This window comes from Physeter macrocephalus, chromosome 5 (genome assembly GCF_002837175.3).
Source record: "Physeter macrocephalus isolate SW-GA chromosome 5, ASM283717v5, whole genome shotgun sequence".
In the NCBI taxonomy this organism is placed as follows: domain Eukaryota; kingdom Metazoa; phylum Chordata; class Mammalia; order Artiodactyla; family Physeteridae; genus Physeter; species Physeter macrocephalus.
Window position 1 is genome coordinate 99,453,474 of NC_041218.1, and position 26,887 is coordinate 99,480,360.

The 26,887-nt window shown below is 43.1% G+C and overlaps 1 protein-coding gene and 1 long non-coding RNA gene across 15 annotated transcripts in view; one reads left to right on the forward strand and one right to left on the reverse strand.

Annotated features, from left to right (window-relative positions):
* The first annotated feature begins 486 nt into the window (after positions 1 to 486).
* Positions 487 to 10,589, forward strand: LOC114486350 (uncharacterized). Its single transcript, XR_003679987.2, has 3 exons — positions 487 to 1,270; positions 9,493 to 9,708; positions 10,463 to 10,589. It is a non-coding gene; the product is annotated as an uncharacterized lncRNA (long non-coding RNA).
* A 179-nt stretch (positions 10,590 to 10,768) lies between these two features.
* COA1 (cytochrome c oxidase assembly factor 1) overlaps positions 10,769 to 26,887 on the reverse strand; it is a 190,318-nt gene continuing 174,199 nt past the window's right edge. For 6 of the 14 annotated variants that reach the window (XM_055085102.1, XM_028490220.1, XM_055085104.1 and 3 more), the window contains 4 exons: positions 20,712 to 20,804; positions 18,510 to 18,658; positions 13,247 to 13,323; positions 12,014 to 12,456 (listed from right to left, as the gene is read on the reverse strand). In XM_055085102.1, the coding sequence (XP_054941077.1) occupies positions 12,141 to 12,456; positions 13,247 to 13,323; positions 18,510 to 18,658; positions 20,712 to 20,796 (627 nt within the window). In that variant the 5' untranslated portion in view covers positions 20,797 to 20,804 and the 3' untranslated portion in view covers positions 12,014 to 12,140. The other 8 variants (XM_028490215.2, XM_028490216.2, XM_055085100.1 and 5 more) reach the window with 5 other exon arrangements.

Here is a 26,887-nt window from a genome sequence, read left to right on the forward strand (position 1 = left end):
CCATCCCTTCGCAGTCTGCTAGGGTGTCACGTGGTGCTTTCTTCCCAGCCTGGTTGCTCAGATGTCAGCCTCAGGACCATGGGAACCCCTAACCATCAGTTTTCAAGTGTGTGTAGGGTACTGGGCTGGACTTTCCCATGCGTGGTCTGCACGAGCTCCCAGCCCTGCCTTGCAAGTGTCGCAGGCCCCGTATCGTTCCGACACCATCAGGTGAAATTGATTAGGCAGTTCGAACCCTCGGTTTGCACTGTGTTCTCACTAAATTGGCATATTGATTTATACGGTTTCTTGGAAACGAGCATTTCTAAACAAGCTCTATAAAGAGGAAGAGGAAATTCTGCTACAATGGCAGTTTTCAATGAAAACCCATGGCCACAATGCTAAAGCCTCAGGTAAGTCTTGAAAAGAGGTAAAATACAATTTTAGGCAAATTTTTATAAATACCTCTGACAAAAATAGAAGGGAGGTGAGAAAAATATCCACTATTTGAATGACACATTTTTATACTTGATGGATTTATTCAGTTTTAAAATCATAATCATGTGGACAACAGACTTTTTCCAAGCCATTTTTTTATACTGTATTCATAATACATTTAATATAATTGCTGTGTTTGTAAAAGAAAAAAAAGACGTGTTTTCTTTTAGCTGGCCACTTTGCCATTTGCAGTGTGCAGCTGTCCTTAGCTGCTCTTGGTGCCTTTAATTTAGAATTGTACACTGCTTTTTTGGAAGCACCTGCACTGGTAAAGGGATATACTGACATTTTTTGGTGTCTGTCCTATAAATAGAGCATGAAGAGTCTTCACAGTATTGGACCAAATCTTTCTGTTAATTACTAACCAACTAGCTCTGTTAATTTTTCTTTTCACTTGTTTACAATGGACTAAACTATTCATATCCATGCAATTTAGAACTCCAGTTTTAATTATAATAAAATTCAACATTATAGTATTTTAGCTTGATGAGAAGTTGTTTATGAAATATGCAAAATGTAGGTGGTTTTCGTCAACTGGGAAATTGTGTTTTAAGGTTTCATTTTGTTTTCACATGAAAAGCAGGAGAATATGGCTTTCTCTCGTAGTTACAGAGGCAGGTCAGATGCTAATTGTGGTGTATCTTAAACTTTTCCAACAGACCTCAGTTTGGAAGAAAGTGTAGGAGAGAGGAGGTCGCTTAGAGACTGCTGGACACGAGGTGAATGCTGTGCGGCTCCGTCCACAGAGGCCTGAGCAACATGGCTCCCTGACACCGACATGGATCATCTCAAGGTACCAAGAAACAAATCCTAAATACATTTTAAGCTCACACTTGGAGAAATTTGAATTAGACTGATAAAATTAAAAATAAGATAGTATTGTTCAAGATCATTTAGCACTTAGGACCTTCAATTTGTTACAGAATTAAAAGAGCTGTATTAAAAACGTTAACCTCAAGAGCCTTAATTGCCAACTATTGTTTTATTGTCAGAGGGGATATAATTTACAAGTAACGAAACGTACAGCTCTAAATCCATACCAGCCTCTCTCGAGCTTGACAAATGCAGGTATTCATATAGAGGGAATTACATGGCACGGCCACCCTGCTGTGGCTTTCACTCAGCATGATTTTGAGACTCATACATATTGGTGCTTGTATCAGCAGTGTGTTCCTTGTTGTTGGCATGTGGTGCTGTTTGAACACACCAGTTTATGGAAAACCATATCTCTGTTCATGGACCCCAGGGCTATTGCAGGTTTGTCTCTTAATGAATAAAGCTGCTACAGATATTCTTTTTTCTGTCTTGTTTGGTTTTTTCATTTGTTTTTTTGGCTGCATTGGGTGTTCATTGCTGCGTGCGGGCTTTTCTCTAGTTGCGGCGAGCGGGGGCTACTCTTCATCGCGGTGCACAGGCTTTCTCATTGCAGTGGCTTTTCTTGTTGCGGAGCATGGGCTCAGTAGTTGCGGCGTGCGGGCCCTAGAGCACACGGGCTTCAGTAGTTGTGCGCAGGCTCAGTAGTTGTGGCGCATGGGCTTAGCTGCTCCGCGGCATGTGGGATCTTCCCGGACCAGGGCTTGAACCCATGTCCCCTGCATCGGCAGGCAGATTCTTAACCACTGCGCCACCAGGGAAGTTCAGATATTCTTGTCCAGGGACTTTTTGTGGACACGTTTTCATTTCTCTTAGATTAAATAGGAGTAGAATTTCTAGGCCAGGGGATAGATGGATATGTAACTTTTTAAGAAAACGCCCAACCGTTTCTAAAGCGATTGTACCATTTACCATTCCTGCCAGCAATATATGAGAGTTCTCACTGCTTCACATTTAGTGTTGGCCATCTTTTTTATTTTAGCCACTCTCATGGGTATGTGGTGGTATCACAAGGTGGTTTAATTTGCTATTCCCTGATTACTAATGAGGAACAAACACTATTTCATGTGTTTGTTTAACCATTTTTGTGTCTTTCTTCCCTTGTTATTAATTGGATAGTGAGTTGTGATAATCTTTTATATATTCTGGATACAAGTCCTTTATAGGATTTACATGTTACAAATATTTTTTTTCCGACTGTGGGTTGTCTGTTTTCTCAACAGTGTCTTTTGATGAGAAGGTAGCTGTAATTTCGATTTAATCCAATTCATCAATTTTTGTTTTATGGTTAATACTTCCTGTACCCTCTTTAAGAAGTCCTTACCTACCCCAAAATCATGAAGATTTTTTTTAAGCTTTATAGTTTTAACTTTTATGTTCAGGCCCAGGACCCACTTTACACTTTTGTCCCCTTTGGTGTTAGGTAGGGGTCGAGTGTCCTTGTTTTCCGTATGAATATGTAGTTGTTCGAGCACCGTTTGTCAGACCGATTTTCCTTTCCCCATTGAATTGTTTTGCGGTCCTTGTCTAAAATCGTCTGACCGTATGTCTGTGGACCTACTTCTGCACACTCTTCTGCTTCATTAATTTATTTGCTTATCTTTTTGTCAGAACTTTGTAAGTCCTGATGTCAAGTACAGTAGGACTTCCAGTTCCTTCATTTTTGAGACTGTTGTTTATTCTGGGTCCTTGGCATTTCTGAAGAAATTTTAGTGTTGGTTTGTCAACTTCTACCAAAATCACCCCCTAAAAAAGCCTCGTGGGATTTTGAGATTCATCGAATCTATCTATCAATTTGCCTTTTTAACGATTCTTCCAGTCTATGAACATAGTGTGTATTCCCGTTCGTTTATTTCCTTTTAATTTTTCTCAGCACTGTGTTATATTTTTCAGTGTAGAGTCCTTGTACATCCTTGGCGAACTTTACCCCCGTGTATTTTGCTGTTTGATGCTATTGTTCCGGATACTCTGTTTTCCAGTTTTGGTTTTTGATCCTCCTCCTCCAGGTCAGTGTTAGCTCGTTGTGCTTAATCAGATCTATGTTATAAATTATTCAAATAAAAGTGAGTGTACTTTTCTTTTGAAACTCTTCATTTAAAGTCTTGGCCTAAAGTCTTGTTGGTAAGAGTGGAAGTCAGTCTGCTGAACTGAATTGCATGGTAACAAAATTGGGAAGGAATAACATACCCTCCTCTAATTCTCTCAAAGTAGAGAGGAGGTCATAGAATCTCAGAGGGAATATGTGGTTCGCCCAGGATCTTAACAGCTGCCCGCAAAACAGAGGATAGAATCGTTGAGCTTTCCAGGGCTTTTACCTCAGTGGAGTCTACCTTTGGCTACACATTCATGTCCATAAACAGTCATTTTTTAACATTATTATTGTGTAGCTTGACTGTGGATGAATGTTTGTTAATGACTGGAGGATAGGGAACCTGAGATTAGGCTGGTACAGAGGTCAGCGCATTATGCCCTTGTGGCCTGTTTGGTACATGAAGCTTTCTTGGAACACAGCCTGTTCATTTACATTTGTCTACAGCTGCTTTCATGGGAAAACCTGCAGGGTTGAGTAGTTGCAACAGAGATCTTATGGCCTAATCAGCCTAAAATAGTTACTCTCTGGCCCTTTACAGAATAAGTTTGCCAACCCCCGCGCCAGGCTATTGTAATCTAAACATATTTTAAATAGGAGATGTTTCCTATTTCAAACCAATACTGACACAGTCCTTTGGGGAGCAGTTCATTTTACACGGCAGAATCATCTTAGGGCTTTGCATTCATTCTTACAGTTTTTACTAAAACAAGTGAGTTTTATCTACTAAAACTAAACTACTTTTCCTAAATATGTCATCAGCAACAGTATAACAACATTTTTACATAAAAATGTTCCCTTAGTTTCAATACACTGTGATCGGTTTTCATGAAAATTAGTATCTCTTGGTTATCTCCATTATTGTAAAGTGACCAGTTTCCTAATAACTTGTGAGAGAAATGTACCTAGAAGAAAAAAAAAAAAGATATTTAGGAAGAGAGATGTTTAATCCTCAGAGAGCTGGAGATTATTCAGGAGGGAAGGATCATCACCTCATCTCTGCCCCTTTCAAAGCAGCATATTCAGTGTCCTTGTCCTACACCCTAACAATTATTTCAAAATACAGTTTTTAGACTTACAAGGAGTTGGAAAGATAGTAGTACAGACACATCTTATGTGGTTGTAGTACAATACTAAAGCCAGAAGACTGACATCCAAGCGGTGCGTGTGTATAGTTCTATGCCATTCTAGCACATGTAGTTTCCTGTAACCACAATTTAGATACAGAACTATTTCATAGCAACAAAGATGGGTTGATGTCAACATTTTACCAGTTCAGATAAATAGTACATCAGACAATGTTATACGTTTTGTTTCCACCGCCAAACAATTCCTGAGATAACTCAAGAGGAGAAGGAAAGTCTGTCGTATTTACCCATGTTTCTGCTCTTTCCATTGTTCTTCCTTCCTGATGTGCCAAGACTTTTTTTTCTAAACGTTTTCTGTTTCAAGAACTTCCTCTTGTCATTCTTTTAAGGGAGGTCTATTCAAGCAAATTCTTTTTGTTTTCCATCATCTGGAAAGTCTTTTATTTTTCCTTTGTTCCTGAAGAATAACTTTTATCAGATGCAGAATTCGGAGCTGACAGTTCTTTTAGAACTTGAAAAATTGTGTGCCATTTTTCTGGCCTCCATGGTTTATGAGGAGACAGCTATCTTCTGAATTTTCTTTCCCCTATAGGTAAGGTGGTATTTCTGTCTTGCTGCTTTCAAGCTTTTTTCTTTGCCTTTAGTTTTCAGAAGTTTGTCTTATCATGGATTTCTTTAGGTTTACGCTGTTTGGGTTCCACTCGGCTTCTTAAATATATAGGTTTATGTCTTTTGCCAAATTTGGAAACTTTTCAGACGTTAATTCTTTCAGATGCTTTGTTCAGCCCCACCTTTCTCTTCTCCTGGGACTCCAATGACATGAATGCTAGATTTTTTTGTTATAGAACCACAGGTATTATTGTCGGTCTGTTTTCTCTGCTCAGATTGGGTAATTTCTATTTTATCTTCGGGTTCCTGATTCTTTCCTTCTTTTCAAGTTGAGATTTTCCTGGTTCTTGGTATAAAAGCGTGGTTTTCTATTGTACGCTGGACATCTGGTTTTACGTCGCGGGACTCTGGATCTTGTCTAAGTCTTCGGTTTTAAAAGCAGGCCTCTTCCGACACCGCCGTACCCGTGGATGAAGCGGGGGTATGTACACTGCCTCCTCACTGCTGCCAGTTGGGGGTGAAGGTCCAGGCTCACCACTTGGCCTCTTTTGACACCCAGGCAGGGGGAGGGGTACCTCCTTACGGCTTCCCACTGAAGAATAGGGGCTCCACTGATGCCGCGGGGGGTGGGAGTATCAGCGGGCAGGAAAGAAGGGTGTAGCTCCCCTGGGCCTTCTCCGCCACCACACCCCGCAGAGGACGGGGGCCAGAGGGGCGGGCGGGGAACGCCTCGTTCTAGCTAAGTAAGGGGAGCAAGTCTCGGCTCTCCACCTGGCCTTGGTTGACAGGCTAGGGTAGGGTTGGGGCCATGTTTTTTTCCATGGTGTCTGGCTAGAATAGGGCGATTACTGTGTGAAAGTTCTTTAGCTTGAGAAAGCAGGCTTTTCTTGGCTTTTGTTGTCGCAGCCATTGGTTGTTTCTAGGCTGCTGGTTTCACCAGCACCTAGTCTGGGACATTTGAGGCAAAAGAAAGCCCAGGGAACTCACTGCTGTTATCACTTGGGTCCCAAGGTCCTTAGCCAATCTGCCTTCTTTCATTTTTCATTGTGTTTATTTGATAAATGTCTAGGGTTTTAGCTGTGCTTAGTGGGAAGAATAGGGAAACACGTGTCTACTCCATCTTGTCCCTCTCCTGGGGGTTTTGCTTTTTAAAGTTGACAGTAGGAGAAACTCCCTTCTGTGTATTTTAGATTTAAGCAAATTAGTAAATACACCTCGTATTATGAGAGCCAGGTTTCTCTCTCTGTTGGAGAAGGAGTGACAAGTATGGAAAGGAGGAAGTCTCCAGCGAGAGAGAGAGAGAGTGAGTGTGTGTGTGTGCGCGCGTGCTAACACTAGACCACTGAACGTAGTTTAAAATTTCTTGAGGTTCCTTTTTGCCATGAGGATATATCCCACCAAGGATGTTGAGTCAGAACTGTTTGAAAGTCCCTTGAAGTATTTCTTCTCTATATGGTTCATTTGTTTCAATATTTTAAGAAGTATTTTAAAGATTTTTTTCATTGTGATTTTATTTTTAAATTATGTAAAAACAAAACAGCATGATTTCAAAGTCAAAAGTGTAAAACAAGGTACGTTCAGGAAAGTACAGCTTCCATCCCTGTTTCCTACTTACATCCCCTGGCCATTTGTTTACTTCCCCAAAGGTAACTACTTGTATTGATTTTAGTTATTCTTCGTTGTTTCTTTTTGAAAGTAGAAGCTAACATATGCATACATATACACATGCATATATAAAATTCCTTTTCACAAGTACAGCCTCCTCAACTGTATGGAAGTCAAAGTTTGTTTAACTCATTCTCTATCGATGGATACTTGGGTTGTATCTGGGTTGTTTACAGTTTTTGCTGTTACAAATAGTGTTACATTAAATAATCTTACATAAATGGCATTTTGTATTTTTTGCCAGCATACTTTGGGATAAAATCTTAGATGTGGGATTGCTGCATAGAATGGTAGTGTACATGACATTTTTCTAGATATTGTCAAATTCCCTTCCACAGGTGTTGTTTCATTTTTTCTTTACACCAGCAATTTAAAAATGATTATTTCCCCACAGCCTTTCGAGAAAATAGGTTCTCAAATTTAGGGATTATTGCCAATTTGCTAGAAGAAAAATGGTATCTTCCTGTAGTTTGAATTTATATTTTTTTTCTTTTTAAGAGTGAGGTTGACTTTTTTTTTTTTTTTTTTAATGTGTTTGAGTCACTTGCATTTCTTTTCTGTGAATACATAATATCTTTTGCCCATTTTTCTATTGGGTTACTGTTTTCTCAACTTGCACTCTGTAGAAATTAGGGATATTAACTGTTTTGATTTAAATTGTAAATATTTTCCCATTTATCATTTGCTTTTTGCTTTGCTTTTGGTATTTTTAGACATGCAGAAATTTGTTTTTACACAGTCAATTTTCCTTATTCTATAACGAATCATGGTTAGGTGAGTTTTTCCACTTCCGGGTTATAAAAGAATTCACCCATATTTTTCTGCTAGTGCTTAGATGGTTTCATTTTTACATTTAGATCTTTTTGATCCAATTGGAATGTATGGTGAGCAGTGGATCCAATTTCATCTTTTTGCATATGGCTATCAGGTTGTTCCAACATCACTTTTCAAATGTCTTCCTCTCCCTCCCTGATTTAGATGCTGCTTTACCATAACCAGATTTCCATATGCACGTCTATATTTTCATTGCATTGTCTCTTCATGTGCCAGCACTTCATTATTTTATTTACAAATATGTTTTAATGTCTGTAAGACTAGCCCCCCCCTCCTTACTCTTCCTTTGCAGGGATTTCCTAGCTATCTTTGCTTATTTCTTCTTCCAAAGGAATTTATAATTAATTAGCTTGTCTAACTTTTAAAAATCCCTGGTATCACATCAAATTTAACGCAGGGAGAACTGACATCTTTATGATGAAGAATCTTGCCATCCAAGAACATGGTGTGTCTTTCCCTTCGTCCAGTTCTACATTTGTACCTTTCAGTAGTGTGTTTTAGCACCTCATATAAGTTTTGCAGATTTCTTGCTCACTTTTTTCCTAAGCAGTTTTTGTTTTGGTTTGCTTTTTGCTATTTTAAGTATTGTCTGCTCTCCATTACTTCTTCTAACTGGTTATTGTTTGTTTAAGTGAAGAATATTGTTTCTATAATTAATCTTATCCTCTACTTTACTGAATACTCGGTACTGATCCATGGATTGTGTTGCGGCTTGCAGATATAAAATCTATGTAAACAGTAATTGCCTTACTCTTCTAATATTTAGGCCTCTTGTTTTTTGGGGTTTTGTTTGCTTTTTCTGTCTAATTGTGTTGGATACAATATAATGTTACAATAAATAACAGTCAATAGAGTGCATCCTTATCTTGTAGAAACCTCTACTAGTTTCCCAACCAAGTAAGATGTTGGCTTTGAGAATATAATGTATACACACACACATCCCTTACCTATTCTCATTTGTTTGTAATATGAAGTTAATTTTTCTCAAATGCCTTTTTGTATCTATTAAAATTAGCATATAATTTTCCTCCTTAGCTTTACTAATGTGATGAACTATACTAGTGGCTCTCCTAATATGGAACCACCCTTGCATTCCTGGAGTAAACCTCTTAGTCACTGTTAACAGTCCGGTTAAGCTGGAGTGAAAATGGCCCCCAATCTTCAGGGCTTAGAAGGGTTTATTTCTCGCTCACGCTCCCCTGTCCCACTGTGGCTCAGCTGTCGCTCTGCTACACGTCATCTTCATTCCAGAACCCAGGTCCTTGGAATAGCTGCCATCTGGAACATTTCCGATCTCGGGGAAGAGAGCAAACAAGATGTGGCGAACCAAGGGCTGGCACTTGAAACTTCTTACTCAGAAGTTGCATGTCATTTCCACTCACAAACAATTCACTGGCCAGAACGAATCAGTGGTCACTCCTAAGTTCAACAGGCAGGGAAGTATAATCTCCCCATAGGGAAGGGCACTGCAAGGGAGGCACCAAAATATTTTGTGACAAATACAATATTCCACTTACTGTATGTCACTGGATTCATTTTGCTAATATTTTACTTAGAATTTTGTCACATGTCACATTCATGAGAGAGACTGGCCTATAGTTTCTTACTTCATAAAAATAATTTGGAAGTAAGAAACTACCTTCTTATTAAGGCTGCAAGGTAATTATTGACACGTGGTAGCTAAATTTAAAAGATAAGTATAATAGTTCTGCCTTGAATGCTCGTTATTTAATAATGAAAGGCATTTAATATACCACATGTGATCTGTGATACGGAGGCATGTTTCTAATATTTTCAACTCCCACTTCTGAACCCTGGATCGTAAAATGTCAGTTTTTCTGTACACATTCCTGACAGCACTTTGAACTGAGCAACTGCTGCAGTCGGCGGAAAGACAAGCCTGGATGGCGGACAGGTGACCGAGGAGGAGAGGCTTTTCCCGTCATCACCCTCTCACCTGCTCCTTGAACGCCCCCCAACCCCTTCATGGGGCCTCCTGTGGATACAGTGTCTTTTGCCCAAGCCTCCCGACAAGCAGTATAAACGCTGCCTCGCCTGTGAGACCAGCGATTGGTAAGTATTTATTCATAGTTTTCACATGGACAAACTGAGAACAGCAGAGTCGAGCAGCCTTCAGAAAGCCCTGTGGAGCTGCTGTCGCCGGAGCATCGCCCCGGCCTTCCTGCTGTGCCAGAGGGCAGAGGCCACCAGCGGTGCAGTGCTGGCTGCTTCACGTGGGTGTCATTCAGTTTAGCTTCATCTTTGCTGAATGCACCTTCACCAAAACTGGGAGGAGTAGAACCTGTCTCATCAGGTATCACCTAAAGCCCTGGACTGGTGAATGGGGGACGGTTGGAAGGAAGAGAACTAGGGGGAAGCCAAATCTCGACAAATGGTATAAATGACAGTAACATCTGTGATTTATTTGAAAGTCGTACAGGCCTTGTCAGTATAATTCAGCACAGTCTGTTAAACCTCCGTTAACAGTAGAATCATCTACTTATTCCAGAACCTGGGGGCTACGAGCTCAATGCAAAATGCTAATGCTGGCATTCATGCTCTGGTCACCTCACCTGTCCAGGGCTTGCTTTTACTTTATCTTCAGCTCACCTATACACTGGCCAAATGGCAGATCATCTTTCTGGAGCATAGCTCACACCTCCCCTGCTGAGGCCTGTTTTCATGTTTTTTCTGTTTGCAAGGCAGTCTCCCTCACGTCTGAAATCTTAGATCTCAAAGCCCATGAGGTCACCAGTCCACCAAGAGGGAGGAGTGACCTGGCTGGCCTGGATTCCTCCTAATCGGTCTCTCTTCTACCTCGTTTTAGCACTGCTGCCTGGAACTCTACTGGTTCAGTATTACGTAAGCGGCTTGTGAGCAGAGACCATACAGCATCTTAGTAAAGGCACGTGGCAGTCCTACCGCCATTTGCTGGCTGTGCTCGCTCTTCTGCAGTCTTCGTAAGTCTATAATTCTTACAATTCTAGTGAAGCCCTTTCTCCAGTCGCCGCTGGGCGGGCTCCCATGGGGTGTGCCGGGAACACCGGCTCAAACGGCAGAAAGTCTCCTTTGCCGCTGACGATGATGTGCCTCATCCCAGACGCCTTCCAGGTCGTTGCTGGGGGCCCACGGCCGGCTCACAGTGATTGCTGGGCCCCCAGGAAGCAGTGGGCTGCAGGTAGCAGGTATGCAGCCCACTGCGTCAGGAAAAGAAAGGACAACGTCCATGGCAAGGACCGGGTTGCGGCCTGTTCACGGTCAACCATAAAGGCGTTGAGAAGTACACGGAAATACGCTGAACTGGAAAAACACCCAAGATGGTGACTTTCAGACAGAAATCAAGGATCTTTCTTTTCACTACATAATACTATTTCCTGTCAGTTGGGTTAGGAAAGCCTCTTCATACAAATTGTACACAAAAACTGTTACTTGCTTTTACTTCAGAACAGATGGTCCACTCAGGCCCTGCTTTTCTGTGGCTTGGCCATAGCAAGAAAACATCCAGCAAACACTGAAAGTAAGTAAAAGCTGTTACAGAACAGTCAGGTATGAGGCACTATATAAAGTGACGTGTACACAACAGAACGGTACATAATGGTTAAAGAATAAAGCAGCACAAAAAAGACAACAGCTCGTAATATTTACCAACAAAAGCTCTCAGGGAAAGAAAGACTTTTTCACTTCACGATCTATTCAAAGAGCATATTTTTTAAAGAAAGAAATTACAGAACAGAAGTAACTTCTAACGATGAAAGGCCTTGTACTCTATACCGGCATGTTTAAGCTTAATCTTTTCTGAGAGGCTCCCCTCCAATGAATATTTATTAAGAATACAGTAAAGGAGCTCATGAATGTCCTTTATTACAACTGCATTAAGCCTAGTTAGTAATACTGAGGGGGTTAAACTGGCCTTTTTGAAGCAAAGGTGGCAGATTTCTGGGTTTTGTAGGCGCTGGTTCTCAGAGGGAAGGAAGATCTTTGTCCCCTTGCAAGACTAATAAAACCTACAGGGAAGATTCTCTACTATGTGGTTAAGTTGTGTGGAAAGAAGATGCGTAAGGGTCTGTTAGCTTTAACTTTCCTATGTTTCACATGGGCTTTTGTACATATAAATATTTTAAGCTTTCAAAATGTTTGGATTAAAGCAGTTATTTTGTAAATCTTCAGTCAGGCAGACAGTTGGTGACAAACAAAAACAACATTTCCAAGTGCTTAGATACATCCACAAGCTACTTAACATAGAGCGACCAAACCGAAGTGCTTGTTCTCCCTCGGCATTCTGAGGTTAACAATTAATTAAATTAAAAACCTTTTTGGTACTAGAAAACCTTCTCATTGATTGATAGGGCTGAAAACTGGGGTAGGGGGGAAAAGATGAGAAATCAACATTATTCATACTGATTCCTTTTATTCTGTGCTTTGCTTCTATACAGAGAACTTTCAAATTCTTATAAATTATAGTAACGTTCTGATGAAATTTAAAACTTCAGCAGGGGTCACTGTGGTCAAATTAGAATGATCCTGAGATCACTGTATGCCCACACGTGCAGCCAGCCCGACCTGGGGGCTGGCCTACAGCCACGGGGGCGCACATGGTGAGGAGGGAGGCCAGGCTCGGAGGGGCTGGTCTTTGATACCTTCACTCCGTTTTCAGCTCGTTGCTCTTCTCCCCACTGGGCTTGAACAGGGGATACCTTCACTCCGTTTTCAGCTCGTTGCTCTTCTCCCCACTGGGCTTGAACAGGGGAATCTGCTGGCCATCCTTGAGCTCTAAGAAGACCTCCTGAAGGTTCCAACTGAGAGAAACCACAAGTATAGTCTCTAATCAACCAAACGCCGAGGCAAAAGACAGACATGGTTTAAAAGGAAAAAAGCAGTTGTTAGGAATGTCTTAAGTTTTTTAAACACTACCTTATGTTAGCAGTATGTTAACGTTTTAACTTTCTGTTCCAGCCTCACATTATTGAACCAGCATCACCATCAAGGCAAGTTTTAACAGTGAATGGCTGGCAGCAGGGAAGAGAAGGAGCAGCTCACTCCTCCCCTTTGCTAATCCCCCTCGACCGCCAGCTCCTCCACAAATCCCAGGCTCAGGGGTCAGTGAGTCCAGGGGAGCCAGGCAGGGGCTGCCTGCTCCTTTTGTCCTTGAGAATTAAAACACATCCTGGCTAAATAGCAAACATCTCTGAGAGAGGCTTCCCGTGGGGGGGGAGTGAGTGAGTGCAGCTACTGGCAACCAGACAAGAAAAGCCAATTAATGGGGTAGAGAGCTTATTTAAAGAATGTGACGAATAATTCTGGAACAGGAACCCATGCCTTTATTCATTTGTCACGACGGAGGCAGCAGTGTTGGAAGCTGTGACATAGCATCAAGTTATGGCAGACCTAGACCACTACAACGGTAAAGTTCTTCAAATTCAGAAGCGTGCACTGGATAAAATGTCTGGACTGAGCTTAAGAGCCCAAGTAGTGGCATGCTGTCCAAGTCAAGCTTTGAAAAACTAATTCTTACTGCCAAAATCAATCATATAACTAAAATTGAAACTGGAAGTCGTTTCCATCAGAAGGTTCTCCTCCTGCTGCCTGAGTCCCACCCACTTTCCCATCATACCTCTTAAAGGGGGCATCTCTGGATGAGCTGACATAGAGATGGCCCTCTGACTTGGGTCCAGAGACAGGAATCTTCAACTGGGGGTATAAAATGAGAGAGGTAAGTGTATATAGTGCTGTCCTCTCAAGAGATAACCTATAAAATCCAGTGATTATCCACAGAACCTGGTTGTTTTCAAACTTGAGCCTAGCTGAAGAATTCACCTTATTTTCCATCTGGCTCCCTGCAAATGCCCTGCCCCTCTTTGGATGGCCTGGTGAGGTCAATGGCAGTGCTCCTATCTGGCAGGGAGACCTTATGTGCCAAACTCAATGCTCTGAGTACTTGCAATGATTCTTTTAAAATCCATGGTTAAAAAAGAACTACCGATACATGCAACAACATGGATGAAGGTCAAAAACATGTAGAGTGAAAGAGCCTTACCCAAGAGTATATAATACATGATTCCATGTCTTAGACCAAACTAGGTTGGGAAAAAAAATGTCAGAAAGTGCCTCTGCTGGAGCTGTGGGGATGTGAGAGGACCAACTGGGAAGAACATGAGGCAACTCTCAGGTGATGGGAACAGTCTACATGTCCGTAGGGGCTTGAGTTGCACAGGTGGATGCATTTGTTAAAATTCATCAGGACAGTTAGATGTGTACCTTTCACAGAATGTAAATTTTACCTCAAAAAATATATATTAAGCTCTAGTTAATGATATATATGGCTTATGTATTTAAAGGTGAAGTGTATGGATATTTGAAAATAATAAGATAGGTTCAAGAACAAATAAGGTAGAGCTAGACAAACAGGTATGGGATAAAGCACACTGAGCAAAATATTAGTTACAGAATCCAGGTAGCAGATACACAGGTTCCACAGCATGAATTCTTTGATATTTTCTGTATGTTTGAAACTTTCATAATAAAATAGAAAAAAAAACCCAAAAAACAAAAAAAGTCCACTGTTTAATAAAAGGGGGAACTATTTCTAGCAAATTGGTCCATAGTGACCTGGACCATAAAGCAGTTCTAAGAGGAGAGTTGATAGCAGTACACACCCTCCTCAGGAAATAAAAATCTCAAATAATCTAACCCACCATCTAAAGAAGTCAGAAAAAGAACAAAGTCAGCAGAAGGAAGGAAATAATAAAGATCAGAGAGGAAATAAATAGATCAAAAAAACAACAGAAAAGATCAGTATAACCAAGAGCTGGTTTTTTGAAGAGATAAAATCAACAAACCTCTAGCCAGGCTCACCAAGAAATAGAGAGGACCCAGATAAAATAAGAAATGAAAGAGGAGGAATAACAAACAACAGTGACCACAGAGATACAGAATCATAAGAGAATACTATGAACAGTTATATGCCAACAAATTGGACAACACAGAAGAAATGGACGAGTTTCCAGAAACATTACAGCCTGCCAAGACTGAATCAAGAAGAAACAGATAATTTGAACAGACTGATCACTGCAAGTGAAACAATCTGTAATTTAAAAATCCCCTGCAAGGTCTAGGACCAGACGGCTTCACTGGGGAAACTCTACCAAACATACAAAGTATTCTAAAAAAAACTGAAGAGGAGGGAACACCTCCAAATTCGTTCTATGAGGTCACCAGCACCCAAAACCAAATAAAGACACTACCAAAAAAAGATAATTACAAGCCAATATCTCTGATGAATATAGATGCAAAATATCTCTGATAAATATAGATGCAAAAAAACCTCAACAAAATATGAGCAAACCGAATCCAACGATACATAAAAAGGATCATACACCATGATCAAGCTGGATTCATTCCAGGGTCACAAGGATGGTTGAACATACACAAATCAATCAAATGTGATAAACCACATGATCACCACAAGAGATGCTGAAAACGCAGTTGATAAAAATTCAACAATTCATGATAAAACCTTTCACCAAAGTAGGTATAGAGGGAACACATCTCAACATAATAAAGACCACTTATGACAAACCCACAGCCAACACAATACTCGACAGTAAAAAGCTGAAAGCCTTCCTGCTAAATTCAGGAAGAAGACAAGGCTGCTCAGTCTCACCACTTCTACTCAACACAGCATACTGGGAGTCTCTGCCACAGCAGTCAGACACACACACACACAAAGTATGTAAATTGGAAGGAAAGAGGTAAAACTGTCACTATTTGCAGATGACCCAATACTCTATATAGAGAACCCTAAAACCACCACACAAAAACTATTAGAAGTAATAAATGAATTCAGCAAGGTAGCAGGATACAAGGTTAATCTGTAGACATCTGTTGCATTTCTTTACACTAATAATGAAATATCAGAAAGTAAAACAGTCCCATTTAAAATCACTTCAAAAAACATAAAATACTCTAGAAATAAACTTAAACAAGGGGGTGAAACACCTATGTGCTGACAACTATAAAACACTGATAAAGGAAACTGAAGAGGATTAAAAGAATTGGAAAAATATTGTTAAAATGACCATACTACCAAAAGCAATCTACAGATTTCGTGCAATCCCTATCAAATTACCCATGACATTTTTCACAAAACTAGAATAATCCTAAAATTTATATGGAACCACAAAAGACCCAGAATTGCCAAAGCAACCCTGAGAAAAATGAACAAAGCTGGAGGTATAACACTTCCAGACTTCAGGCTATACTACAAAGCCTCAAAACACCATGGTATTGGCACCAAAAGAAAAAGATAAATGAATGGAACAGAATAGTGAGCCCAGAAATAAACTCACACACCTATGGTCAATCTACAACAAAGAAGGCAAGAATATACTACAGAGAAAAGACAGTCTCTTGAACAAGTGGTGCTGGGAAAGCTGGACAGCTACATGTAAATAAATATTAGAACATTCCCTCACACTATATACAAAAATAAAATCAAAATGATTTAAAGACCTAAATATAAGACATGATACCATAAAGTACCTAGAAGAGAACAGAGGCAAAACATTCTTTGACATAAATTGTAGCAATATTTTCTTAGATCAGTCTCCCAAGGCAAAAGAAATAAAAGCAAAAATAAACAAATGGGACCTAATCAAACTTAAAAGCCTGTACACAGAAAAGGAAACCATCAACAAAACAAAAGGAATAACCTACAGAATGGGAGAAAATATTTGCAAATGATGCAACCGACGAGGGGTTAATACCCAAAATATACAAACAGCTCATACAACTCAACAGCAAAAAAAAGAACAACCCAATCAAAAAATGGGCAGAAGAACTAAATAGACATTTTTCCAAAGAAGACCTACAGATGGCCAACAAGCATATGAAAAGATGCTCAATACTGCTAATTATTTGAGAAATACAAATCAAAACCACAATGAGGTATCACACCAGTCAGAATGCTATCATCAAAAAATCTACAAATAATAAATGCTAGAAAGGGTATGGAGAAAAACGAACCCTCCTACACTGTTGGTGGGAATGTAAATTGGTGCAGCCACTATGGAGAACAGAGTGGAGGTTCCTTAAAAAACTAAAAATAGGGCTTCCCTGGTGGCGCAGTGGTTGAGAGTCCGCCTGCCGATGCGGGGGACACGAGTTCGTGCCCCGGTCTGGGAGGATCCCGCGTGCCGCGGAGCGGCTGGGCCCGTGAGCCATGGCCGCTGAGCCTGCGCGTCCGGAGCCTGTGCTCCGCAACGGGAGAGGCCACGGCAGTGAGAGGCCCGCGTACCGCCAAAAACAAACAAACAAACAAACAAAAAAACTAAAAACAGAACTACCATACAACCCAGCAATCCCACTCCTGGGTATATATATGGAAAAAACAAAAAATTCAAACAGATACATGCACCCCAATGTTCACAGCAGCACTATTTATAATAGCCAAGACATGGAAACAACCCAAGGGCCCATCAGCAGACAACTGGCTTAAGAAGATGTGGTATGTATACACACACACACACACACACACACACACACACACACACACACAATGGACTATTACTCAGCTATGAAAAAGAATGAAATATTTCCATTTGCAGCAACATGAATGGACCTAGAGAATATTATGCTTAGTGAAATAACTCATACAGAGAAAGACAAACACTATACGATATCACTTATATGTGGAATCTAAAAAATAATAAAAATGAATTTATTTACTCACAGACATAGAAAACAAATTTATGGTTACCAAAGGGGAAGGGATAAATTAGGAGTGTGGGATTAACAGATACATACTACTATATATAAAATAGATAAGCAACAAGGATTTATTGTATAGCACAAGGAACTATATTCAATATCTTGTAATAACCTATAATGGAATATAATCTGCAAGAACAAACAACTGAATCACTGTACGTCAATTAAATTTTTTTTAAAAATCATCAATTATCCTTATCAGAATACTTGAGCAGGAACTGCTTTTGTAGTTAGGGAGAAAATATCTCTAATAAAACTATTTCCATTAAAAATAATAAAACCAACAACAAAAAATAAACTACATCAGATGAGCTCACTCTTGTCCTCCAAATATTTCAGGGCTTCTGCCTGTCACAATTAAGTGCACACACCTCACAAGACGATGTCACAGCCCTCTGGTTGCCTCAGCCCATTCTCCCTGCCCACACCCTCCCTGGGCAGCTGCACCTCTGCTGAGGACACACTGGCAGGGAGCACAGCGATGTGCCTTCCCTGTCATCACAACCACCTCCCAGTCCACTGCCTCTCCCTCCTAGGCCTCTCCGAAGGCGTTTGCTTCACCCTGTCTTACGCTGGAATGTTAAAGCCTTCTGCATCTCTGTATTCCCCACAAAGCTGAGAATCATTCCCCCAACTCAAAACATATTAAACAGAAGAAAAAAACACTTCTTATATTCAGCTGAGTTTTATCAGTTGAACTATAAAAGAAGATAAGATACAGCTGAAAAAATGGACTGGCATTCCGTGGAAGCAGTGTAAATAAGCTTTAAAACTAGAGTTTAGGTGTATTTCAAGTTCAAAGCTGAAATACTGGCAAACCACCACTGATCATTTCTCTACAATCCCCCATTCAAGACGGCGACCTGAGCACAAACAGGGCTTTCCGTGCCACATCAATTCCCTAGAAAGGAAAAAACTATATGAAAATAAATTAATCCATAATGCTTTTTTAAACGGTGCTAGGTACCGTCTAGCGGCAGTTATATACGTAGTGGATTTTCCCATCCCACATCTTTCTCCAGCTTCCTCCAAGACGCCTTCCCGAGGACGGCAGCCCCTCCTCAGCGCAGTAGGCAGCCGGCCTGCAGTTCACAGGGGGAGCACGTTACCTTTGCATCGGCAATGTCCACGAAGTTGTACTTGTCAGTGAGTCGGAGATAGTGAACGTTGAGAGGAGTGCCCAGAGCTTCCAGTGCCTCGGGGTGGCTGTGCAGATGCTCCAACGCCAACTGGTAATAGGAAGCCCTGGAAAAAGTTTCTAAGTGGGAAAGAAAATGGTTACTTTTTTTTTTTAATTGAACTTGGTCAGGTATACTCTCCCTAGAAAGTGAGATGATGTAATTCACGTACAACATGGAAACGGAAACATGAAATCTATGGGTGGAATTATTAGGGACCATCTACTCTGAACTGTCCATTTTAGAGACTCCAAAACCAAACCACTGGAAGTCAGCATCTGCAGGGATGTGGCAGATGACCTTGACCAAGGTGCTGGACCTACCTGTGCCCCCATCTCTTCATCTCTTATTTCCTCACCTCATTCGTTGCCTCTCCTGCGTCTAAGGGGTCTGATCAGATCTTCTCTAACTTTTCTTTCAGTTCTAAGTCCTCTGGTTCCATGACTTGCTCAAAGTGATGCAGCTAATCCGAGGCAGAGCTGGGGCCAGAATCTACGACTTGACTTCTGAACATTGCTCCTTCCACTAAGAGGAAGGTCCTGATAAACCAGCATAAAATAGACCACCACCACAACAAAACCCTCAGGCCACGCAACAGGACATGAAAACGCTCACTTGTCAAGTTTATAGATGTATGCCAACGTTGCATGTAGATAAAGCTTACAAACTGCTCTCAGCCTCAGGTATCCCTGGCCCAAAGGCTACTAGGAACTCCAGGAAGCACCTCCCTGAAAGCGTAAGGTAGGACAAGCAGCCCCAAGGACAGAGCAAAGGACGGTGAGCTTCCCAAGTTAGGTTTTGTGTTCGGCAACAAGACAGACTTCCCTCTGTAGGCCCAACCACAGTAATGGACTGGAAGGCGGCTTAAGCCTGCAGAGGCCAAGGAGAATGCCCCTCCAGTGCTGCTTCCCAGGAGAGGGGATGCTGCAGGCATGAACGAGGTGCCAGCCCTGAGGAGAAGCAGAGGCTGGGTCCACACAGTTCATCTTCACTGAGCGATTTCTCAGTATCCCACAAGTTGTGAGATTAATGTTTACAGCATCCTCGCACACAGGCACTAACATCACCCCTCATCACATCGACAACTGAGGCCCAGGAAGAAGCCAGACCCCCCCATAAGGCCACACAGCTAGTCTAAAGCCGGAGTTGCCTGCAGAGCCCACTGGACTATCGCTGTCAGCCAACCCCAGCCTCCTAAAGGGGAAAGGCTGCCAGGCCCCCGACCCAAAAGTGTACTCCTTCCTGTCAGGTCCTGCCTCCGTCCCTTTGGCAGAGGGGAGGGGCTGCTGAGTTGTTCCGGTCTGAATTATCCCTGGGAGTGCTCCTCTCCGGCCACCTCCAGACTCGGAGACCTCTGGGCCCGCCCTGAAGGAAGGGGGGGAAGAACGGGTGGAGGGGCCGTGGCCGTTGGCCTGGCTGCGGGTGATCCTCACATCCTGGCAGGGCGTAACTGCGCTGCTGCGGAGTCAGGGTGAGAAGCCAAGCGGGCGGGCATCAAAGATCTTCAAAGAAAGTCAGTCTAGAAGAAAACTACGGCTGCTGCTTCGCAACCAGTAGCATGGAAATGCCCTTAAATGTCTCGGCTGCTCACAATAATCGCGGCCTGTCTTTACAAATTCAAATTTGGGTGCAGAGGGCTGGAAGCTGCATCTGCCAGGATTTTGCCAGCCTGGACACTGCTTTCATTTTCTGCTCTTGCCCAAGGTCCCGTCCTCCACTAAATCAACAGCAGAGAATGGCAAGGCAAACAGACCGAGGACACTTGAGAAAGAGCCAGTTTTCCACACCTGTGAACCATCTGGTGTCCCGCTTCCCTCTGTTCTTTCTATAATCTCAGAAATCTTGATGGATCTACTGCATGTGCACTGGAGTGAAAGCCCATCTTGCTTTTTTGAGGCTTCTTATGCAAATAGGTCCTATTCCTTTGATTTGTTCTTGTGGCTCCTGGGAAAACTGGGATTACAGGATAAGAAAGAAGCTATAGCCAATGGAACGGCGTCCTGGCTTCCAAAAATAGTCCTTTCCTTCTTTCTCTAACCTGCTGAAAGCATCTGAAGTATTTCCTTTGATGGAGGAACGGGGGCCAGAGAACTAGGAGGCGGCCCTGCCTCGGGCACTTCATCGGATACTTACTCTGCATCAGGTAGTACAAAAGGGCGCAGCCCCCGCTAGCCACCACGCCGGTAAAAAAGACCTGTTTTCCCAGAGGCATTGACATCCTGCTTCCTAGAGACCGAAAAACAAAAGATGTGAATTTATGGTTAGATTCAGGTTCATGCCAAGTGCCGCTGCCTGGATTGGACCCCACAGGGAAAGGAAAGCTAAGGAGGAAGCCAGCAAGGAGGCGAGGCCGCCTTCCCTTTCAGAACGCCAGGGCCGGTTCTGGAGCCCAAGCCAAAGTGCCCTCCCAAGGGTGGCCCGCATCCAGGACCCAGGCCATGGGGGCGAGGGCTGAGCACAGAGCCGGCATTCAGCCCTGCTGTCCTGAGGGACAGAACGCAGCCTGTGTGCCAAGTCCCGCATGGCCAGGAAGTACAACCACTTTGTCTCACGCCGGCTGGTAAACAGGAAGCTTATCCTTTTGTTGCAGTAGCTGGGCTTGTAAGCCTCCGAATGGGCCAGAGTGGTCACTGGCTGCTTTCTTTCATATTTTGAAAAACGTCCCACCCCCTGGATGAGGACACTGTGGTCCTGACTTTCAGGCTTAATGAAGAGATGGTGAGGAAGGAGACAGCTCAGCAAATTCAGGGCATCCAACCCAGCCGGCCTAAACTCCCATCCCCTGAAGGCCAAGTGGGACTAGAAGCAGCACGTGGGTCTCGATGGCACCAATTATTCTCCTTCCTGGTGGCCTTTTAACCACCGCTCACACCTAGGCCTTTCTGGAAAGTGTTTGATACGTGGCCATAAAGCAGAGGAGGACACTGGCTTAGATGAGTCACAGTTCAAATGCACGCACGGCCAGACAAATCACATAAATGAGCAGACCCTGAGAAGTGAGGGACACACGGCTCAGCCGACAGGCAGCTTCAAGCCGGCTCCAGCTAACTTCACCATGTGGGCCAAGCCTGGATGGATCTTCCGATTTTTCAAGGTCTTTTATGTAAAATTGCCTGAATTCTAAATGTTGACAGCCAATTAAAAAAGAAAAAGACCTAACAGAATATGCTTGTGAGTCAGGTTCTCTGCGGGCTTCCAGTTGGCTCTGACCTCCCAGGCTGCATCAGGGATGGCATCCTCACCCTAGGTCAGGTAATTCCTCTGCCCTCTTTGCTGACATTTCTCAAAAAAATAAACAATAAAAGATTTGGGGCAGAGATGGAAATTCCAGGTTTACATAAAGGAAAAGATAACCATAAGTATGTATGTCCCCATTTGCATATTTAACCTTAGACTGTATGTGCTTCTTTAGAAAACAAAGCCTTTGATGTAACCTAAAGGGGTGTGTGAGTCAAGGTAAACACATTCTCACTATCTGCTTCTCCACTTTCTAGAATACGGAGAGTAAAAACAACTGCCTACCTATCATTTCTGAAACCTAAAGGTAAGTGAATCCTGAAGGGAAGGCGGCCTGTTGGAGAAAGTTCCTCATGTGGATACTCTTTCGGGGAACTGATCATTAAACACACCCTCTAACAGGGCTAAAGTTGACAAGTTCTACACAGAAATATCATCAAATCCAGCATTTAGATAAATCGAATTAAAGAGGGTGAAGTTTCAGATCATCCCTGTATTATTTACTTATATACTGTTTTGTTCAACTAAGAAAAAGGTGCCGAACACCCAAATCAATGTTCTCCAGCTGCTGTGGGAGTTTCGGCTGTGCTGCATAGTAGGTAAGAGTATTTCTCAAAGTTGAGGGTCAAGTCAATTGCAGTGATGTGATCTGGGAAAAGCCATTTAGTCTCATGAGGAAAACGAGCAGAGCACCTCCAAAGAATGCATTAGTCAGATCCTGCTTAACTTGAAGGCGAGCTCAACCGGGTGGGGCAGCGAGCAGGGTTAAGGCACGGCTTCGCGCACGGCTGTAGCTGCTAAAGCGAGCATGAGACGAGGGAAAAGTCGTCCTACACAATTCAGGGACGAGCCGCCCCATCCCCTCACGTGGCCTTGCAGCCACAGGTGAGCACTGAAGACCAGGTGAACCCACAACTATCTGGGGAGCAACGTTCATCTACTGTCTAACTTGAGCACACCCCGGAGGCTTCTGATGGGGAACTTGGCCCCAGAACAGCCATTACCTTTTGCCACTTCGTAGCCCAGCTTCCTTGAAAATCATCAAAGGAAAGCTGCCCTGCAATCAGACAAAAACTTTACATTAAAATCACTTTTTCAGGGACTTGCCTGGCGGCCCAGTGGTTAGGAGTCTGCGCTCTCACTGCTGAGGGGCCCGGGTTCAATCCCTGGTCGGGGAACTAAGATCCCACAAGCCGCGCGGCGCAGCCAAAAAATAAATAAATAAAATCACTTTTTCAAACCCAATTCTTTCTGGTTTCTAGTTTTACACAGCCAAGATTTCTTACCAGTCTAAGCTTTAGAGCATGAAAGAAGTGAAGTTTCAGTTCTGAAAGCCTTATCTGTATAGGGCCCTGGCTGTTCCCTCTTACTCTTCTGCCATATTAAGAAGAAAAAACAAAGCCTGCTGCTTTCCTGTCTGTAGCGTGCATGTTTTGCTGCAGCAACCAGAAAACTGGTGTGGGCAGGAGACGGCGTGGGGCCGCAGCACATGTAATGGGACCACAGACACCGACACGAGACGCTATCCACGTAAGCTGTACTCCAGTGGACTAAAACAGCATCCCAGGGTTAAAAAGAAACAACAGTATATTAAGTGCATATGTAGCCTTTTATGATACTGATAATAGCTAACACTCGTATCTCTTGCTATTATGTGCCTGGTGATATTCTAAGCGCTGTGTATAATAAGAGTTCACTGAATTCTCACAACAACCCCATGAAGTAGGAACTATTGTTATCATCCCCATTTTATAGACCAGTAAACTGAGACACAGAAAGGTTAAGTAACATGCCCAGAGTCACACAAATAAGTGTGTAAGTGGCAGACCTGGAATTCAGACCCAGGCAGTCCAGCTCCAGGGCTGTGCCCTCACCCACCATTACACATTGACTAAGATATCTGTGATTTCAGAGACACTGAGATGTGAAGAAAAAAAAAAAATGTCTTGGAATTACAATATATTCATAACGTTCAGTGCAAAAGGCCTTGTCAGGTATGCCTTCCCTGCTATTTTTCCAGACAAAAGCATGGCAGGTATTCACACCTTTGCTCTTCCTTTAGCTTATTAGCAAATGGCTGCTGAGGACCTGCCCTGGGTCAGACAGACGGTGCTGGGGATACAGACAATTCACACAAATTCCAACACAGACGAGGCCACGGAGCACAACCGCACAGTCAGGCACACCCCCCGTACGTGTACACACACACCCCCCCCCCATGTGTGCGCCAGGAGAGGAGCAGCACCCAGGAAGTGGTCGGCCCTGCCTGGAGGGGGTCAGCAAAGACTTCACAGAGGAAGCCGACTCCGCAGAAAGAGGTGAAGGGGCAGGAAGAGGGCTTCGGATTTGCAGAAATGACAAAAGCAGAGGGAGAACGGGGGGTGGGGGGGTGGGGGGGGCAGAGACGAGAGCTGCAAAGTACGGGGAGCAGAAGGGGGGGGGGGGTGGGGGGGTGGGGGGGGGCAGAGACGAGAGCTGCAAAGTACGGGGAGCAGAAGGGGGGCCGCAGGAAATGGGTCTAGGCACAGAGGCGGTTACTGCTCAGAAAGGCCCTCTACCCCGCGCTGCTGGGTCTGCTCTGCAGGTGAGGAGCTGCAAGTGGGAGGAGCAGGATGCGGCACGGCCAGCCAGGTGACTTCTGCGACAACTCAGACCAGCGCAGGAAGACTGGATCGAGGGGGTGGTTTCTTAAAATCTTGAGGATCATTCTTACGTATTTGCTAATTTGTACACCAACTTCTTCCCAAAAGGATGATGGGGCTAACAAGGGTATGCATGTCAGAAGAAAAGTAAACCAATGGATGAGGAAATGAAGACAAACGGAAAATAATTTTAAGAAGAGAAACACAGCTAGGGTAAAGTTAGTGTGTCCCAAATGACACCCTGTCACGCGCTAGACATTTCCTCAGGGTGGCCACGGATCTGACACTGAGCTTCCCATCTGCTCAGCAGAAAAGGCAGCCTCGGCACCTACAAGGTCCAGAGCATCCATGGAGGAGGAGCACACCTGCTAATAACACACCAAGCCTGAGAAAGATCTCTCCCACACGTGTTCAGAACGGGACTCTCTCAAGTGGCTGGTGTTACAAGCAGCATCCCCAGATTTTTTTCTTAAGTTCATACCTTTCAAATGACTATTTTTTATAACACTTCATAATGAAGACCACAGTCACAGTCCACGAAGAAAACAAACAGAATTTTACAAGTGTCCCAAGCAGTGAGGACTCAGTAGGAAGCTCTGCTGGGCTGCCTTGACTCCGTGGAGAGGTAAGGCAGTCGTGATCGACTTGCTCCCCATTTGCCAAAGCGGGGTGAAGGGACTGGGGTGGGGGGCAAGAAAGGGGGCTCCGTCTCTACTCCTTTTTAACCAGTTTCAGTTTACCTGCTCCATCAGCTAGCTTTTGAAGAGAGTGTTCAGCAGGCCCTAATCTCACAGAAAAATTCAAAAAGGTGCTGTAAAACTAGAGATAGACTTCAGGCTACCTCTAAGAATGTGACATTTTAAAACTAAGCTTTTGATAAGAATTGGAAATATTTAAACTTGATGTGAAAATCTGCTAGAAACTTGAATTCAATTAGTCTACTACACAGCCAATAAAGAAAAGAATTTTTTTGCTTTACCGTTAACCAAGAGGAAAGGGTCGCGACCCATTTTGAAAATTAAGGGACTGGTTAGCCACAGGAAGATGGAACAAAGTACAGGCAAGGTCTCTCCAGAAAGCAGTCCTAAGTAGCTCTGCTCTGATATACGAAGGGTGACTTCAGCCTCCAAAGGCCAATGGTCTACAAACTTTTTTCAAAGTACTGAATCGCTTTCTAGAGCCAAAGGACAATCTGTTAGACAGCTGCGGGAGCTGGCACAGGGCTGGAGGGCCCTCCTGGCTGCCTCCCCTCGAGTCCCCGACCAGATAAAGGAGGTCTACAGAATATCACTAGGACGATGAACAGAAGGCGCCCCTGAGGGTTCCAGCCACAGGCAGGATCTGACCTGGGAAGAGTAGAAGCAGTACCGTGGTTCAATCTCAACCTCTGTGCACATCCAAATCACCTGAGGAGCAGCTCAGGGTCACGCAGCTATTCCACACCAGAGCTATGACATGCATCTGTCTGACACCGGAGGCCCTGGTATTTCCACTGAGTGACGAAACACACATTACAGACCACAGATTTCAGAACAATCAGCTTCTCATTCCAGTGATACGTGCTGTCCAAAAGCCACTCCAGAAGTTCACAGGTGCCACTGTATCCCCAAGTCATAATTTCAGGGGTCAAGACAGAACAAAGAGACATAAAATCCACTCAGAAGGAGAAGGAGAGACAGGTCTTCCCTGTTTGTTGAATGACACTGCCCACAGCCACTGCCACTCTTAAGGACTACACATCCTTCCCGCCTTTATAAAATGAAACCATGATGGGCAGGGAGGGCAGAGGAGGGGAGGGAATCAGGCTTAAGAAAACAGACATGAAAAAATTAAGGCAGTAAGAACTAAAATTAGAGTGAAAGAATAAGGAAGGAATAAAGCGAAAAAGACCAAAGAGAGGAAAAAACAGAATTTAAGAAGTAGGAATAGCAAAAAAGAAATAAAACAGGGCTAAACTTTAAAAGAATGAAATGTATTATATTTGAGATAAGGGAGACAAAAAAGGCTAATAACAAAACCCAAAAGTATAACAGCATGCAAGTAAATGTGATAAAAGATTTTTTTAAAAATTAAAAGAACATAAATATTCTCACCAAAAATAAATAAATAAATAAATGTTAAGGGATGGATTTGTTAACTAACTCGTTAGAGGGAATCCTTTCACAGTGTTTACGTTATGTGTATCAAATCACCACAGTTGTATACTTTAAATATCTTACAATTTTATTTGTCAATTATACCTCAGTAAAAATGAAAACGAAAAAAAAAAAAGGTGATTGGGCTTCCCTGGTGGCGCAGTGGTTGAGAGTCCACCTGCCGATGCAGGGGACACGGGTTCGTGCCCCGGTCCGGGAGGATCCCACATGCCGCAGACCGGCTGGGCCCGTGAGCCATGGCCGCTGAGCCTGCGCGTCCGGAGCCTGTGCTCCG